At 38.7% G+C, this 19,888-nt stretch overlaps 1 protein-coding gene across 5 annotated transcripts in view; it reads right to left on the reverse strand.

The window, feature by feature from the left end:
• lpgat1 (lysophosphatidylglycerol acyltransferase 1) overlaps positions 1-7,124 on the reverse strand; it is a 77,389-nt gene extending 70,265 nt beyond the window's left edge. The window contains exons 1-3 of one of the 5 annotated variants that reach the window (XM_088625480.1): positions 6,830-7,123; positions 6,008-6,222; positions 5,254-5,519 (exon numbers count right to left, since the gene is read on the reverse strand). In XM_088625480.1, coding sequence (XP_088481606.1) covers positions 5,254-5,491 — 238 coding nt within the window. In that variant the 5' untranslated portion in view covers positions 5,492-5,519; positions 6,008-6,222; positions 6,830-7,123. Of the gene's footprint in view, positions 1-2,658; positions 2,831-5,253; positions 5,520-6,007; positions 6,223-6,651 lie in introns of those variants that run through there. The other 4 variants (XM_088625479.1, XM_088625482.1, XM_088625481.1 and 1 more) reach the window with 4 other exon arrangements.
• Positions 7,125-19,888: the final 12,764 nt, after the last annotated feature.

Raw genomic sequence — 19,888 nt, forward strand, 5'->3', positions numbered from 1 at the left:
ACATGCTATTAATCAGGAGTTTTTTATGCAAATTTTCCCCCCATTACCTTTTACAGTTGCAGATGATAAATGAAAAATGATACTGACTAGCATTGCTGCATATACATATAATGCACTAAATGGCACCCAAATTAATAAAATGTAATCCTTCAAACAATGAAAACCTATACACAGACCACGAGAAAGAAAATTAGTCTTTACTACTAACAAAGTTTAACAGGGGCTAAATGCTAAATTCCCTTCACTTTTCTGCATTAACTATATTCTCAACATAATGTGCATTGAGATTTGCAGGGCAATAGTCATTAGAATATTTTTTTTCTAATTTAGAATAACGAATTACTTTTTTTAATGAAACTGCCCAATTTGTTTTGGAAGTCTCCACATACAACTACAATCACATTTAAAAAAAGCAATGAACTAACCTGTCAGCTAAATAAAAAACAAATAAAACAAAAATATTTGTCTATTGTGTATAACAATTAGGCAAAGAGATGCATCAATATCCTTGGATTCTGTGTTTTTTTTTATGGTATACAGCATTACACAATTACACAAAAATACACAATTTAAATGAAACGCTGGGGTGGTCTGAACTTTAAACTGGTGAAGCAGTCATATTTATTACACTGTTATTCCAAAACTGCCAATACTGATTTATAAAGAGAATCAATTTACTCTCCCTCTAGGAGACCTATGCTCCCACTTAGGAACCATAATTACCTGGGGATGCCTTAAACTGTACAATTCAAAGTTAATTTTCAAGGACAGTCACTACTGTTGCATCAAAACACTGCTACAGTAACGTTAAAAAAATTAAATTGATAAAACCCTTAAGTTCACATGTGGTCTAGAAACAGAGATTTTGTGGAATTAAACTTGTATTCAGAAACTGTGAATAATTTTACTATGAAGCATTAACTGGTCTTTGTGTTTACTTACAATTGTGTGAATTTAAACCCGCCTTTTTAAAGATTTTCTTTTCCAACTAGAAAAACTAAAACTGCTAAATTTAAAAAGGAGAGCTCCTCTACACATCACAGTAGCTCATCACTTTGCCTCATCAATCCCTCAAATAAATGTTTATAGCCGACACTGAAACTATCCCTTACTAAAAACTACTAATAATATACATGCATTTTTTCACATGTATTTTTGCTAGTCAGAATATAAAGAAACCATCGCTCTGGTAAGGCAAAATATAGTAACACTTTATTTACTTATAACAAATCGTTCTAGAAAAGAATCCTATCAGAAGGCAATGAATATGTTTTTCTACATTAGGATCTACTGAAGAGGCCAGACGTGCTTCATGCATCTTAAAGAGAGGTGTTATAATAATCACAAAAAAGGAAGAGCAATAACCATATAGTATGTTATGCTCTAATCCCACCATACCAACACAATGATATCCTTCATGAGAAAAAAACACGAGTTGGTGGAGGAATGACACCTAACTGTCGCTCCACATATCTTCACCAGGCAAGACGCAGACAAGACCTACAGCATTTTATATTGCTGTTCATTTTGATGTGTTTCAATGAAAGACAGTCAATTTACACTGAAACATAGGGGTAAAAAATAAATAAGGGAACATCAACAAAAAAGGAAAACAGATTAAAACATCCTTTTGTTGATTTTTTTTTGTTTCTAGCTATGTTGCCTAAGGCCACGAAAACTGTCATCAAGTCATGGCTCTTAATGATGACATATATGCACACAAAATTTACTAGTGGGTTTCTAGTATATCTCATGCAATATTAGAAACTTCTTTCTTTCTGACAAATCTTTCTGGTTAGAAAAAAGACAGATATTGCATGCAGGGTATGCAGAAACATATCTCATACTGGGCACAGGAAGTTGTCATCTTTAGGCACATTTACTATAAAGTATATGTCAGAAAAATCCTTACTCAACTTCGAGAATTTTGTTGCGTTAAATGCCACTTCAGTCAGGCCACAAAGGATGTCTGAAGCAATAACAGCAAACAAAATGTAATTACAGCCGACACAATATCAAAATTATTTTTAAAAAACAGGCATGTAAACACAAATGCATTTCAAATGGAACCTGTTAAGTCAGAAAGAGCGTAACAGACGAACCTCTGGTAATCGTGTCTGCTAAAAATGTGTTAAAAAGCATAAAATAAGATCCTGTCCATTATTATTCCAACCAAATAAGAAAAGCATTTTAGAATTGTCCATGCTGTAAGAAAAAACTGACCTTCAGGTACAAGACACGATAGATAACTTATTGTAAGTAAAACTGAACATATTCCATAAGGTTTTAAAAAAAAGGCTCCAACACATTGTACACGTTTAGAAATGGCAGAAAAAGTTTTAAAGAAATCTTGCAAATCCCAGAGTACGTACTGGTAGTCAACGGTTGGAGAAAAGTGCAATGAATAGCAAAGACTCTGAAAGTGGGAACACACGCTTGTCAGCAAAAATGCTGCATGTAGATAAAAATAAAAGGAGGACACGGTGTGACGCATGGGCGCATTTATTAACGAAATGTGTTGGCTTTTAATGTTCTACGGTCAGCAATCAGGTATACGGCACAAACTGTAGCTATAAGTCAAGCCAGACACATCAAACTACCTCTATATTAATATAAAATCAGTTCCCATTAAATGTTTTAATTTGATAAATTGGTTACCGACTCCTTCTACAATTTCTGTAGCATTACCCATCTCCGCAATATGAAACTGTATAGGATTATCCAGTCCCCGCACGTGCAGGTCACCAGCTAGCATTTGAACAGCAAGTTCCAAATTCCACGATGCGCTCTGAGCACGTGTCGTTATAACCGCCATTCAACATTCACACCGTGAGCCAAACAAGCAGTCAAAAATCACAAACCACCCCGATTTAGGTATATGAAATTCCTCTTTGCAGGCTGTACCTGATATAAAATATAATAAGGAGCGCCAAACTATGAACTTGAGCAGTTTTTTGTTCTGTCCCGTTAAACGAACAAAGGGGACTAAGCATTTTCATCTCGACGTGTTTTCAGCGCTTAGACTTTACTATTACTATAAAGCTGACAATAACATTTATTTCCTTTACACTCCAAGTCTTTTGCAGTTTGCCCTAGTAAAAGTAATAAAACAGAATGCTGGACTTCGGTAAACCACGTTTTTATCCAGGCATTTAATAATCAGAACGGTAATGTACTATATCGTAACAAATCTTTCTGATAAAATGTGTATTATGAATTGATAGAAAACTACATACAATATACACTTATTTTAAACTTAAAGCCCATTTGGATTTTCACGTATACTGTATATGCCTCTCCGTTTAACTTTTAAACACTTTAAAAAATTGGAAAACAGTTCTGACTACATGGGACGTTCTGAGTACGTTCGCATGGATGACTTGTTCATCTTTGTTGAAAAAGCTGTATCAAACGAGAGGAAGATTGGCTAGCAGATGCAATGCGCTCTTATGTCCTTAACACAAAGTCGGTCATTAAAGAACTTCAACAGGATATATTTCTTTCAGCACTGAGTCTTTGATGGTACATCGGGTTTTCAGAATAAGCCATTTACTTCAGCTACTTTGAGATTACTTTGAGACATGTTCCCAGACTTTGATAATTTTAATCCAGATGTATGAATTATTTTATCCACTCAGAAATACTACTGTATATTTCATATTTACATACTGTAGTTGTTGAGCATTCACTGAATACATGATTCAGGTATGGAATCATTGCAGTAGTATTGTCCCTAAAACAATAGACATGTCATGTGAAATTTCATTTATAGACATTTTAGTCCACTGTAACCAAAACAGACAAACATTAAAAAAGTTAAGACTCATTTGCTGAAGTCTTCTGAAATTGTGAATCAGTCCCTGGAGATGCAGGGATAAGTCTGCAGAAGTCCAATATCACAGACTGCAAAAAAATGTTTCACAGTTTATATAGTTCTTGAAAACGACATTCTCCATGCTTTTGCTCACACAAGCTCCCAAAGAAGAGCGCTTAGCGCTACAAAATCATATTTTTTTACGATATTTCCAAATACAGAAAAGCACCATCTGAAAAATCATTCCTTACTGCTTTCCTCCCCCCCAGTTAGCTTTCTCGAATTTCAGGAAGAAACTCTTAGAGAAAATGAATTATAGGCAGATGCACTTTCTCTGGGACGATTCAAATCAGAACTTATCAAAATGAAAAGTAAAAGAAAATGTGGGACACAGAATTTGTTGTTATTTGTTTTTATCCTCCATGTAGCATTAGAAAGCCTCTTAAGCCCTGATTCCATGTCACAGCAACATCTCAGAAGCACCGGGCCCCTGGTTAAACAGAGCACAAATCTGTTCCCTTCCTGGATGGCACACAGCCCAGCACTGGACCCAAAGGAAAGGAACAATTTCAAATGACCAACTAAACCTGGACATCACATCTTAGAAGGTGGGAAGAAACCAAAGCATCCAGAAAAGTTTTTCCACCCAACCACTGGAGGGACATGCAAACTTCACACAGAAGGATCCACAGGCCAGACAAGCCCAGGACCAGACAGCAGATTTGATTTGAGGTGATAAATGTTCAGTAAAACTAAATCAGCGTGGAAGCGTGAAAGTGAAATAAGCACAGGAAGTTATAGAAACACTGGCAGGCCTAGACAAAAGTGTCAATGTAAGCATATAAGGATACAGTACACTGAACAAAATATAAAAATCAAGGAGGGATCTCTGAAAAGTACCAGAACATTCGTACTTGACCCAAATTCTTAAAACACTCACATGCAGGAGACAGGTAAAAAACTAAAACAAGACACAGCAACATATAGGTGGGCTACTCTATTAATACTAAGGTCATGATTGCACAGTGTCTGTATTTGAGACAATAAAGGAGATAATTTACAGTCTTATGTAATTACCTGGACAGCAATGTGATCCCACGTTTGTGAGCGGACGCTGGCAGGTAATTCTGAGACAGGAGTGAAATACGGGTTTGAGGACCTTAAGGTACTACCTTACCCTCAGAGTGAGACAATACAAAATTGTGATTTCAGACATGGAATGACATGGAATTCAGAAATAACAGGTTGAGAAATGTAACTGCAAGGCAAGTAAAGATTAAATCTAATAATGACAAACACTCTAATTTGTAAGCCAAATAGCAAGTAGCAAGTAGCAATACACAAAAAAACATTCCACTATACATCTGATTCAAAAGATAGTCAACAATTCCAAAAAGCAGTCACTGTATCAGCCACAGTGATGCAGAGCGTCCTCTTACCTGTGTATCCTGCCACCCAGCCCCAAGACGACACCATTGCTAAAAGCCATTTAAACATGACTCCTTCAATAGTCCAAAAAGTGTGACTGTCCATCAACCTCAAGGGTTGCAGTGCTATTAAGTATAAAACATAGGAAGGAATGGCAACGAGATTATTGATGATCATGAAGGCGAACCGGATGATAGCCTTTAGCAGAATCCAGCCCAGCCTGCGGGCTTCTTCAAAGGTTAGGGCCATTCTCTTCCCCTCCCAGCTGTAGTTCTGCCTGTAGTGCGAATAAAACCAAATTAATATGACCAGCAGCCGTAGGGCAGTACAAATTCCACGAGCGCATTCAATGAGCAAACAAGACGTGTCATTAAAACTGGGGCGAGTTTTAAATCTGCGTTTAGGATAAAACGGAGACCGCCGCACTTCTTTACAGAGCTTCAGAGCCTAACTGAGTTTGCACGAAGATTCCCAAGAAAGTATTTATTTAATCACATATTTACGAAAAAGCTTCCGTTTCCATTTTAATAACTGATTTGCAAATAAGCATAACAACTGTAGTAGTTTCCATTTTTAATGTACCATTATGATCTCACAAACTGGTGGTCTTGTGAATGCTACTGGAAGTTAGAAGTTGCATGAGCAGTAGAAACAGAAACCCAGTTACACCCTGAATGCAACATTAAGGAATTTAGCATGTCACCCTCGTGGACAAATACCAGACGTTCACGGCTACGCGAATGTTTCATGTTACACGTAATTTACCTCACGATGCAGCCTTTGCAACAGGCGCCTTCAGGATCATGAGCTGCGGAAGGCCGAGGGGTACGATCGCGTCTCTTTCTAGGCTTGCATTAGCGGCTGCGGGGAGGTCACGGGCACAGCAGTCTCTCCGGCTTCGGAGCTAAGACGCAGCGGAGACCGCGCTCAGTCTAGTCATGGTGCTGCTAACAGGGAAGTGACGAGACTGAAACGGGTTTCTGTAAAATAAACAGCAATATATCTAACAATAAACGTCCATGGGTTACACAACGTGAGTAACCTCATTAACTTGGATTCGAGTCAATTGTGCCCACTGCTCTTCGTTGTATTTATAACTGATTCACAGTATCAATCGATCTGATTAAAAAGATCTTAAATCGCAGGCGTGTTTTGTTGGTAGGTCTCTTACACACCTCGTACAGTCATATCGTGGTACGATCCTATTAAAATAACGTTAGAGAGTGGATTAATCTTTTTCACGATTTCCCTCGTATGTCTTTTCTGAAGGCTCTCCGCACGGAGCAGAGTTCCCTTTCTCAATGAATGTAACGAAGGGCTCGTTTGCCTTGTGCATACAAAGTGCCCCGACCCTGTGGATCAAATCTCTCACGGTGCAAGGAGCTATTAACATTTTAAATCCTACTCACACTCTTCAGCCCCAGTGCAAACGCCAGCTGATCTAAAAAAGATGGATGTCTAAAGCCAGTCACATGTAGTTTCTTTCATATCCAGGGTGTTATTCGTCAAGCCAGGAAGACACCTTGCCGTTATGCCGACCGACCACATCCCGATTATTTAAATGGAATTCTTTAAATGCGTGCTGGCCAGTTTAGATATGGATTCTTCAACACTTGAGCACCAGATGATGAGCATTTACAACACCCGCTTTTTTTCAGAGTTAGGAGAGTCCTTCACGTCTGCTTTCAGCTGTGCTTGGAAAATGTCCTGAGGTATTCATGTATCTGCTGCGCGACCATGTAAACGCACTTTTTATTACAATAAAGATCCCGTTAAAGTGCAGTACTCTGTTGTAATTTGCTCAGTTTTATTAGCAATACTCTCTCCTCCTGAAGCCGCCCCGAGGAGAATCTCTTTATGACGTCACCTCTGACAGAGAACGTCGCTGTGCGCACGCAGCAAGGGCAGAGAATACGATGCAAGCAAGACCGAAAGGAGGTTCAGAGAATAGCCCAAGGATTTATTATAACCTGCAGTCTCTTCAGAAACGTTTTGGCTCCCTCTCTGGCTCAATTGGTGCTATGCCTCTCTTTAAGTCCCCCCTTTTCAAGGTCACCAACAACATAACAGCTGGTGAAGTGAATGGAGATTTAAAAAAACGGGACGGAATGAGGACGTGAGGGCAGTGATGTTAACAGAACAGTACTGCTTTTTCACTTTAACCACCACTGAGTACGACAACTTGAATTCTATTGAACAATTATGAAGATGCCTTGTACCACCGAGCCGGGCATAGTATTTTAAAAGCATAATCATGAAATGTTACTATTTTGTCTGTTGTAAAAGGCTTCTGATACTGTTCTGCCTTAGCTGAACCAATACCGGCACTTTCTGGGCAGTTACATGGTAGTTTCAGTCTCTAAATACCCACACACACACTACTACAGTGTCCAGAAAGTACCGCCACCCACCCAACACTTGAACAATTGCAAATATTGTTGTGTTATAACCAGAGTTTTTAATACAGTGAAATATTTTTGCGTTCATATATGCAACAATATTTTTATTATGCAACAAATGATTATGAAAAACGGAAATATCTTGTAAAGAATTCACTCACCTGAGTCAATACTTTGTTAGAAGTAATTTTGCAGCAATTGCAGCTTGGAGTCTTCTACAGTATGCCTGTATCAGCTTTGCACACCTGGATTTGGGGATTTTTGCCCATTCCTTCTATCAGATTTGCTCCATCTCTGTCAAGTTGAATGGGAAGCTCAAGTGTATGGCAAACTTCAAGTCCTTTCACAGATTCTCAATGGGATTCATGTCTGGGCTTTGGCTGGGGCACCTAAGGACATTCACCTTCTTCATCTGAAGACACTGCAGTTTAGCTTTGGCTTTATGCTTGGGGTCGTTTCCCGGTTGAGATCTTTGCCACAGGTTTAAGGTCATTTGCTGACTGAAGCAGGTTTGTCTCAAAGATTTGCTTGTAACTGGCTTCATTTACTGTACCCTCTATCCTCACAAGTGCCCCAATCCCAACCACTGAAATGCCTCTCCATATTATGATGCTGCCACCCCCATGCTTCATGGTAGGGGTGGTGTTCAGATTATGCCATGCATAGCTCTTTGCATTCAGGGAGTAGAGCTCAATATTGGTTTAATTAGATTTGAGAATCTTATGCCACATGGTCTCAGGGTCTCTGCCACATGCCTTTTTGCAAAAGCATGCTATTATGTGGGTTTTTCTCAGGAGTGGCCTCTGTCTAGCAACTCTCCCACTGTGTGGTGCTACAGAGATTGTTGTCCTCGGGACCGTCTCTTCCATCTCAGCCATGGATCTCCGCAGTTCTGTCAGGGTGGTCATTGTGTTCTTGGTCACTTCTCTGACCAAGGTCCTTCTTGCCCAGTGGCTCAGTTTGGGAGGACGGCCTGATCTAGCAAGAGTCTGAGTGTTACTGTTTTATTTTCCTGTGTTATGAAAGAATAGGTGGTGCTCCTTAGAGCTTTCAATATCCTAGATATACTTTTATACTCCTCCCCAGATCTCTGCAGATCTATAAATCCTCATCAGGGAGTTGTACAGACTGCTCCTTGGTCTTCACGGCAGTGTTTTTACTCTGACGTGCACAGTCAACTGACGTATCTTATATAGACAGGTGTATTTCTGATGAAACCATATCAGCCAATTGAACTGACTACAGTCGGACTCCAGTCAAACTTTAGAGTGATCTCTAGAGGAAATTAAATTAGAGAAATTAATAGAGAAAATGCACCTGGGCTCAGTTTGGATTGTCGCAGCAAGGAGGTGAATATTTATCGAATCAAGACATTTCACAGACTTTTTGTAAACAACATCTAAAAACAAATCCAGCATTTGCATTGTACTTTGATGCTGTAGGGTAATTTGTGTAGATCAGTGACACAAAATCCCACTCAGGATATATGTTTACTGTCTACAAAAGGTGCTGAATTAAATTTGCATCTGACTTTGCAACATAACTGAAAAAATCCAAGGGGGTGAATCTCTGAAGGCACTGTATATCCCATATCATTAGTCTGTCCTTGAACAACTCATTTAATTGTGAAACGTGACTTGATTTTATGATATAAGGTTTCATATCTGGCTTGTTTTGTGACCAGGCTGAACACACCAAACTAATTTGACTGCTTCCTGACATTGTCCCAAGTGTTTGGAGTTTAAAGAATAAAGAATTGATGATTAATGACATACCACCTTCCTACAGTGAAACACTCATATTATCTTGCTATTCTAAGTTGGTGTGTTAATTTAAGGGCTGTATATAGGAGCAAATATGGTATTGTATTCAGAATGAGGAAACATGAGGCTTTATATTTAGCAGGAAAACAATCAACCACAGAAACAAGACTCAGTGCTCTTTACTAACGGCCAATGTGCTTAGAGAAATACAGTGCCCAAGCAAGTCATTATATACTACAGTATCTGAATTTGCATATCTGTATTTTCTTCTAACCAATGGCAATAGTTTCTCTTATCTCACCACTCGTCACTGCCAGTCGGAGAACACAGAAAATACAAAACTGCTGCAAATAAATGCATAAGAGGAAACAAAACATGTAACCAGTGACAGTCTGAAAACTAGGGTCATTCTGAACAATTTCTACAGTCTTAGATTAGTAAAAAAAAACATACTTTTGTTACACTGGTTGATGCAATAATCCAATTTTCTATTACCACTCAGCCTGTTTTTTTTTTGCTGTCTGTGAAAGGGGGCTGAATTTAGCATTTACCTTTGAAGTGATACTGTATATTTAACATTTTCAAGTCCTGACGTTTTGAGAAATCTAGAAAAGGGCAGTACAAGCAAATGAGAAGAAAATGGCAGGTGAGTGTTCATGCATTTGGGATAATTATATCTTCTATTGTGGGCTTTCCTTCAATGTACTCAGAGGTCTGAGATGTTTGGAACTAAATTATCCGCATTGAGAGTTAGAACATTTCATTTCAAAGAATAAACTATGCTTTACACACCTGTCCCCTGTGCACTCATTTTTGTGTCTGACAATCCACAACTGCATATTGGACTCTTTTACATGTCTGCACTTTCTGTGTGTCAATGCCTTTTGGAAAGCGTGGTGCTTTCCAAAGCTGGTGTTTTGAACATGTATGGACAGAAATTGTGTCTGCTGACTGCCCCCTGCTGGCCTGTCTTATAATCTTGAAACAAAAAAAAACGTTTTCAAAGCAGAACATAGTAAAGGTCTCATCGTGCTCACTTGTAGAAAGGATGCCGGCTTCAGTAACTTGTCTTGGCAGCAGAACAGAAACAGAGCTGCATACACTTTTGAAGAAGGATTAAATCATTATTTGTAGTCCTTACACAAGTTGCTCAAACCTGGCACTTTTGTTTTTCTCTGAAACTGAAACACACTTCTGGCACTGGAAGCCCCCAAACTATCCTAGAGTTCAGTAAGCAGAAGCAAATAGTATTTGGAAAACATGCAAATCTACATTACGCATAAAAAGAAATATCCCAAATTAAGAAAGTTATCACAGACTAGCGGTAGATGGCATGTCTTCCCGGTTCATCCCACAATAGAGTTCAAGGCTGGCAAGTAGGGTATCTGTGGAAAAACCATTTCCCAAGAAGGCTGCTGGTGTCACACCAGCAGCACGAGGACCTGTGAAGTCCTGCTGGGACATTGTACCTTCAGGAGTAAGGGAAAAAGGAGGTCACAGGACACTTGGGTCTCCCCAAAACATATTGGCCTGTTGCACACTACTAATGTATTGTTCTGCACACTTGTGCCAGTCACTGACAAATCTAGAGAGGTTTCCACAAAACCTCGCTGCGAATGACCTGACATCACTGCAAGGCCAACTGTGCTGAAGAAGCTTAGTCCAGTCTCCTGCACACCAATCACACCAAGGCATTTTTCTTTTCAAAGTTGATATATTCGTTCTTTTTTGGATTTCATTTTCATTCAGCCAGTTAAAACATCCCATCAAGTGTAACTCTAATGAAGTGATAACGCCAAAAAAAAATATCCATAATCCATATACTTGATTTAAAAAAACACACCCATGCACAAATAGAGTGATATGTTTCTTTCAATGTTCTGCATATGATGGATGCAAACTGCATTATATCCATTTAATTAATAATTAAAATGAGCACAGATTGATTAATTAGAGGAGGTTAATGTTCACTAGTTTATTCCTGCAAAATGGAATTCCTCCACCTTATTCATGCCTAATCACTTATTAATGCATAATCACGTCTATTGTGAAACCAGATTGTTAATTCTATCAAAATCTGAACTGGACACCATATGTTGTTTACTGTTATAAGTGGAACAAAATAGTGGTGCTATAAAGGTCTCAGCTCCCCTCTGGGGATTGAGATGAGTAGTCATGGCCTCATTAATATTCATTCTGCTCTTACAAGCAGATATCTGTAGAGTCTCACTCAGTTCCCTTCATCTGGTTAGTAATCCTGCAAATTCAAATGTGATCTGAAGCTTGGGGTGGTCAACCACAATGGCAGTTAGCCTTGTTGTCTGGAAACTCTTGGGTTCTGGGTTTGATTCTGTGCAATGGTGCCTCCTGTGTAGAGATGCCAATTTTTCCCATGTTCGCATGGGTTTTACTTCGTTTTGCTCCCACCTCCTGACATGCTGGCTGGGTTTGATTGGCTGTTCCTCACTGGCCCTTTCTGTGGTGAGAACACTCATATGCTGTCAGCCCTGCTTTAGGCCTCAGGCTTCCAGGAAAGAATAGGCCACAACCCTCACCAGAACACGTACCTCCCTGGTATTGGGTGGATGTGTGGACATTGCACTTATTTTTATCATGACAAGTTAAAGTTCAGAGTTCACAAGGCTAAATAAGCACACTAAAATCAAAGGTCAGATATCAGCATGTGACAGCATACGGATTCTAAGGATGGATACTGCGTAGAATTGAAAATACGAGGAAATCAAAATCAAAAGATGCTATGGTAACGAAAAGATACTGCTGCTCATGAATCACTAAGAAGCTAAATTAAATGAACTTTTTTAGTATTTTTAGTGACAGGTAGGCTGAATGGTTTCCTCTTGTTTGTAACCTTTCTTAGTTTCTATATCTTAGAAATATCTGTTAAGGAAAAGCAATGATTTGATCATGTTGTGAATTTGAATTCTGAATGTTGAATTTTTAATGCAATTCACATGCTAGTTAATTATCTTACAGCCAAAAGGTGTATCACTCTGCAACTCACAACTAGTAGCCCACTGAAGCTAAGCAGGTGTGAGCCTGGTCAGTACCTGGTCGGGATGACCTCCTGGGAAAAACTAAGGTTGCTGCCTGAAGAGGTATTAGAGGGACCTGGCTCACCCTGCGGCCTGTGTGGGCCCCAATTCCCCAGTATAGTAACGGGGACACTATACTGTAAAAATGCGCCGTCCTTCAAATGAGATGTAAAACCGAGGTCCCGACTCTCTGTTGTCATTAAAAATCCCAGGGTGTTTCTTGAAGAGAGTAGAAGTGTTATCCTGGAATCCATTTCCCTCTACCAATCATGGCCTCCTAATAATCCCCATCTCTGAAATGGCTTCATTAGGGTTCTCTTCCTCACTGATAGCTGGTGTGTGGGTGGTGAGTGTACTGGTGCACTGTAGCTGTTGTAACATCATCCAGGTGGGGGCTACACATTGGTGGTGGTGGAGGGCAGTCCCCATTACCTGTAAAGTGCTTTGAGTGGAGTCTCTAGAAAAGAGCTATGTAAGTGTAAGCAATTATTATTATAATTATTCAGGTGGGTAGCTGCATCAGCATGTGTAGGCTGCAAAGGAACAAGTAATAGGTTTAATTCCATGCTGGAAAGAGAAGAATGAAAACACAATGTTTTGGCCGTGGGGCATTCTTCAGGTGTGAGATCTGAAGAAAGCTCCACAACCGAAACATTGTGTTTTCTTTCTTCTCTTTTCAGCATGGAATAAACCTATTACTTTTTCTATTATTATAATTATTAATTATAAGTATGAAAATAAAAAAAGAAATGGTTCATTATATAAGGCCTTACAAATATATTCACCCCTAGCAATGATGTCCCATTTTGTAGCCTTGCAAATGATGGATACACATTTTTTAAAGTGATTATTTTCATTTAAAACTGTAATCCTCAGACCAAAAACGTACTTTCCTACTAACACTTTCACGGATGAAAGGTAAATATCAGCGAAAACTGCAAGAAAGTATACAAAACTGCATTAGACTCTACCCCCTTTGCTATGGCAGACCAGCACTAGTTCAACTGCACAGAATCTGAACACAATAATCTGAATGACCTATGTCTGTGTGAAGTAATAGTGATGATTTCAGAATAAATACACTTTCTCTGTAAGGTTACTCAGTCAGGTAGGGAACTTCAAGCACAGATTCAACCATGAAGACAAACCAGTTTTAAAACAATTCAGGAATAAAGCTGTAGAATGCCACAGATACAGGAGAAGGATGAGACACTGGACATCCCTTTGAACACAACAAAGTTTATCAGTAATAAGTGGAAGGTGTATTTTACCATCTGGACAATGGCTAAATCAGGCTGTCCCTCCAAACTGAGCAGCTGGGCAGGGAGGAAACAGGACAGGGAAACTACATCACCATGAGGCCAGCATTAAGTTTGAGTGAGATAGTGTTCAATGGCTAAGATGGGAGTAAATGTCCATATGTCAACAATATCCCATTCACTCCACAAATAAGGTCTGTATTGCAAATCCATCTAAAATCCTGCATGTATTTTGCAACAAAGCACTAAAGTGACACTGCAAATATGTGGGAAACATTTTTGTGGTCAGATTAAACCACATTGGAAATTTTGGGTCAAAATGCAAATTGTTATGTCTGGTGCAAACCCAATACAGGGCATCACCAAGTCAACACCATCCCTACAGTCAAACATGGTGCTGACAGCATTATGTTATGGGCTGCTTCTCTTCAGCTAGTACCTAGAGTGACAGGAGTGACTGGGAAGCTTGCCAAAATTGACAGGAAACTGGATAGAGGAAAGTAAAAGGAAATCACATCACTTTCAATAACCGCTTATCCAATTCACGTCAAGGTGGCCCCGAGCTTATCGTGGGAAGCACTGGGCACAAGACCAAAGGGATGGGACACACAGACACGCACACTTTCACACCAGGGCCATTTTTTTTATAGAAGCCAGTTTTTGGACTGTGGGAGGAAACCGTAGAACCTGGAGGAAGCTGACATGAACATGGGGAAAACATTCAGACTCCACGCAAATAATCCAGGCAAATCTTACAGGAAAACCTGCTAAAAATCTAGAATTGTGATTCAGCAGGACATTGACCCAAAGCACGAGGTCGAAGCTGCACTGCACTGGATTAACAAGAGGAACGTTCTGATTCAAATGTGATTGAAACTCTGTGGCAAGACTTCAAAACTGCAGTCCGTCAGCAATCCTCCAAAACTTGACAGAGTTTGAACAATTTTGCAAAAAAGAATGGGCCACAATTTGCTGTACAAATGTGGTAGAAACGTATCCTCAAAACTCACCACATTGAGCAGCCTCAATTAAGAAAGAGGAACAGAAAACAATACATGTCTTGTCTGTGCCTAAAAATACTGATATCTTCATAAAGGTATTTGTATTGGATTTTGATTTCTATACCGTAAAAAGCAAACCAGAACTTCATATTTTTAACTCTTTTCACTAGATTGACATTGGTGAGTAGCTGTTGCTTACAGCTTCAAAACGAGGCACACTAGCATGAAATAAACTGTCCAAATGAAGAACCCTATTTATAGCTTATATAACCATGGCAATCAGTCCCCATGCTTCCTGTTGTGGGCTATTGGATTCTCTATCACTGTCTCTCAGCTGAAAGGGAAAACAATAATTTTCTCCCTGCTATGCTTAACAGTGAGGGGGATGAGGTCAACTGTTAGGGAGCAAAATATCAATCGCGCACAGTCAGACATGTTCTTGCTCTGCTTCGTTTTATTGGAAAGCTCAACAAAGTGAAAAAGAACAAAGAATAATCTGTTGTACAACTTTAAACATTGACTTTTTTATTTACAGGACTGCATTTCTGCATCTCATGTGCCTACTAATAGAAGATGTGTGGTAGTAATCCTTAACTAAACATATACTGTCCCAAACAAAGCTACTAGCGCCCTCATTTCAAAACAGTTTTCATCCATCCATCCAATTTCTAACCAGTCTATCCAATACAGAGTCATGGGAGAGTTGGAGCCTATTCCTGCCAGAAACAGAAGCAAGGTAGGATACACTTTGGACAGGACGCCACTGCATTGCAGGGCACACACAGATACACACACTCACACCAGGGGCAATCTTCAAAAAGCCAATTATCCCTTGCCAAAAGCATAAAACATTTGTTTTTAAATTAGTTCCATGATACAGATGTAAAATTTACACCAAAAAGTGGCAAATCAGAGACATGGTGTGGAAATGGTGTGCTGGTGGTACCAGTAATTCAAAACAAAACAAAAAACCAACAGAAATTTCCAAGTGATTTAAGCAATAAAGGTGCTCACTCGGTGTCATGGGCTATCACAGGGATTCCCCAAGCAGTGGTGAACAGTCAACAAGAGCACCAGTCGAACAGTGTTAGTCTACTAGAGCACATTAATCAGCTTTCAGCAAAAAAGGCACTCCTGCATCTTGACAGGCAACAACAGAAATGTCCAGGCTTGTAGTGAACCAGAGTGTCAGGCAGAGATACGCCACTCCTCCAATTAGTGCAAGCTTTCCCGTAAGGCGCCATGTTGCTTACATTGTGTCAAACGACAAACAGGCCAAGAAGGAAGGCAGGCCTGTCCAAGGAGCATGTCTGTGTCCCATTCTCAACTGAGAGGGTACCGGAGGAATTGTTTATTTTGTTAAGAGGAACTTCCTGTAGCTTCTCAGAATAGGCACCTAGATTGTCCAATTCAATTTCAAATGAAATATAATGGAAAGTAAAAAAACAACAACAAATAGTTGGAGCCTCATTAGCAATATAAGTAGACAAATCAATTTAAAAAAATTAGCCCTAACTAGTATCCCAATGTACTGTAACTATTTGCACTACTCCAAACATTTCCAGTATTTGCCCCAAAGGAAAAATATTGCTCTACCTTACCAATTCTTCTAATTATAAGCACTCAGATGCAGCCTCACCTGATGTTCTTCAAAGTCTCACAAAATTAAAGATGTACAACTAAATTAATGATCATAATTCTTATAACATAAAACAGATATCATAAAAGTTGAATGGAATTGCACACAATTTAAAAAAGTAACAATGAAAATTAAGGAACCCCCATGAGCTCTTTATTCAATATGAGTTTCACACCATCTTCCAATCCTTTTACAGAAAATGGATGAAAAGAATTGCTCACTTTCAAAATGTCTGCATTAATTCCTGGTTCGTTCAAAGCTCACACCTTGCCTTTCAATGATTTAACAATATTCGAACAACCTATAAATTTGACGGAAATGAATCCTGTGTGAGAGTAGTGGTGATAGTAATGGTGGAGGCAGCTCACTGTTGATCAGCCCTTCATACTGAATAATTGAAATATGGAGCTGCTGGACTACAGCAGGTACTCCAAATGTCAATTAAGATGATGCAATGGACTGATGCAGAAAAGAAATACATTAGTTAAAACGAATAGGAAATGAATTGGCTTAAAGAATTCAGAACATTGAAGACCTGGGAGTAAAAGGTGTGTTTGTCAAGACCACCTGCAACATATATATAGTATATATTTCAGTTCAGTAAAAGTCTGTCAGCTTAAATGCTAAACTACATGTTAATGAACTAGACATGTACATTAATGTCTACAATGTTAATGAACTAGATTGTGAGTGCTGATAGGTCATAACCAAAACAACCTTTCAAAGACGCAATCTTCAATGCCTAAATGCTCGTCTACGTCAGACAGTGTGCCAGACAGGTACAGATTGAAAAGCTAAACCAGGTGTTAAATTTTTTTTTCAATAACTCTCCTACTGTATCACTGAGCACTTCTAGGTATTCAGATTGAGTGCTCATCTGTCTGTATTGCTAGTAGACAGACATCCATTAGGCCTGGGAATCTTTCTTTACTGTAAGAAGAAAAGAGCTCAGCCAGGATCAGCATAGAGAACTTACCATAAAGGCCGACAGACATACTGTACAGGAGGCCAGCATATCTGAAATAAACTAGTCTTACCACTCCTGAAAAAGTAATGACAAGAAAAGGCTTAGGAAACATGACTAATGAAGTATGATGCAAAACTTGTGTTCATAAATTATTATTTTGTTAAAAGCTGTGAAAAAGCAATTTGTAAAAAGTGAGTTTTCTGATCCACTCTTGTCTAAAGGTTTAGCTTAGGGCAGATTCTGCTGCTATCTCTAGTATAGCAGCCTAATGCATTATGTAGACACAAATAAGAGGGGAATAAATGGGTAGCATTAGCAGAACAGAAACATGTATCCCTGATTATAAATTAAATTGAATAGAGAGCTCACTGGTGTTGACATATCTATCGAATTGCAAAAGCCCATGAAGCAATAGGCTCTTCATTTCTGAATTTATTTGAAAACAACATTGTTATATACATCAAGTGTTCACCTCATTACAAACAAAAACTGCTTGAAGGCTTTCAAATTATGTTTGAAATGCATTGGTTTGACAGTAGGGTTACAGTCTAAGACAGGAAACATCAATTTACAAACTCTTATAGAAATTAAGCATACATCTTGGTATAATGCTTCAAATGTGTTCAAGCCATGGCAGACTTTGAAAGCAAGTAGTAAAAGCCAAGACTGCTTTGTACTGGGGCTGTTTATCACAAAATGGCTGCTTGCCCAGTTGGTGCTACACTTCACTGGTAGCTGAAGGTAGTACCCACCTACTATCTAAATCCTTCAAGGTGAAAGGCATTATATAAATTCAAGGAATTATTATCCAGATATTGGAGCAAACAGAGGCTGAAAATTAAGGTTAAATTAAAATTCAGGTTCCAACACCAGCTTGAATAAAGCAAGTATTAAAACTAAAATAACAACACAGATTAGGAAAACCAGCTGAGGTAATTTGACATCTTTTATCTTTCATAAATAATTTGGTTGTAAAGAAATAAACTACCAGGCAATTGCTTGGGACACATATATTTATTAGACAATCCTTCAATCATCCAAAAGAAAAGAAATACACACAAAATTGCTAGTGTTTCTGATAATTTAGCACAGGAGAGAGTTCCCTGACCCCAAACTGTACCATCTAACTTTTTTTACTAGATCCTAACCTTGATCACTTCAAAGCATTCAAAACCTTACAGCGATGAACAAGGCCGTTTTCATAAACAAGACAAGTCTCTACAAATAGGCCTGCCCTCTGCACTGATGCAGAACAAGGACCCACCTTCCTGACCTGACAAAAATATGTTGCATTTGAACAAGACAACCTCTGCCTGGTGGATTCACAAAAAGAATCTCAGCTCCATTAATACGAAATTTCAGCTCCCTTCCGTTTTAGATAATGGGAACATTTTGCTTCACTCCTGCCCCTTACAGTTGGACATTCACACACTTTTCTGCTGGTGCTTTATAAAGCCTACCGCATGATGGTCATTCCCTGGAAATGGGAGGATTCTAGAAATTTCTAATATGCCCATTGAACCCAAGTGTGGTTCTCACTGTTACCTTAACCGATTAGGTGAAGGATGGCCTGCACAAACCCTAACAGTCCCCTAAACCTAGATACCAGCCTGAGAGGGGACCCCTCTCTTATGTACAAGGAACTAATCAATAGGGACCTTTCCTTAAAATAAAAAAAATAAATGAAGATTTTTGTAACTCAGCACACATTATAAATGTCCAAAATGTCTGCCACTGAAACCTTACATACCTGTTGGAACTCGTCTAATTTTAGACTTCCATCAGTTAAGAGATGGCCTGATCTGGATTCGGAGCACACTCCTGGCTATTGCCTTTTGTCTTACAGCTGCAGCTGTAATGACACATGAAAAGAATTCCTGTGGAATAATGAAGCTTGTTCCAATACAGTTCTGCAGTGCTTAATGCTTACTGATTACACAAGGAGAGTGAGTAAAGGACAGGCACTACCAGAATGACAATTTGCAATTCTGTGTCTACGTGCTGCGAATCATCTGATATCAAAGTCATAACGGGGACAGTTTGACCTTAGCAAGAAATGTTGAGCTATTTGCTCAGCTGGGTCACTTCCTTTTGAAAGTAAAAACATTTCTGAAAAAGGCTTAATACTGACCACGCAGTAAAAATGAACAATTTAAAAATGAACGGTTCCCTGGTTTAAATTAAAAATAGAAAATTATAAAAAGCATAGAAAATAGTGGCATTCAAAGAATTTTCTCCTTACTTAACATGTAGGACATGGAGATTATTACTCAAGAATTAAAAAAATAAAAAAAAGATTAAAATGTATTTGGAAGGGAAGATTTTCAGCTAAAATAATTATTACTTTAGCTGAATTCAGTGTGAAACTAGGCTTGTATAAAATCAGTTCCTAAAAATGTAGAACATTAATGTAATTGCTTATTCCCTAGTGAGCTCTTCTTTATTTACACATTTAGAATTCTTCATGGGAAAATAATTCTTCCAGTCTGTAATAATTTAAATGCCCGAATACTTATAACAATACTGTTATTTACTGTTCTAAATACATTTACTTAAAAAACCAAT

This window comes from Lepisosteus platostomus, chromosome 3 (genome assembly GCF_059453375.1).
Source record: "Lepisosteus platostomus isolate fLepPlt1 chromosome 3, fLepPlt1.hap1, whole genome shotgun sequence".
NCBI lineage: Eukaryota > Metazoa > Chordata > Actinopteri > Semionotiformes > Lepisosteidae > Lepisosteus > Lepisosteus platostomus.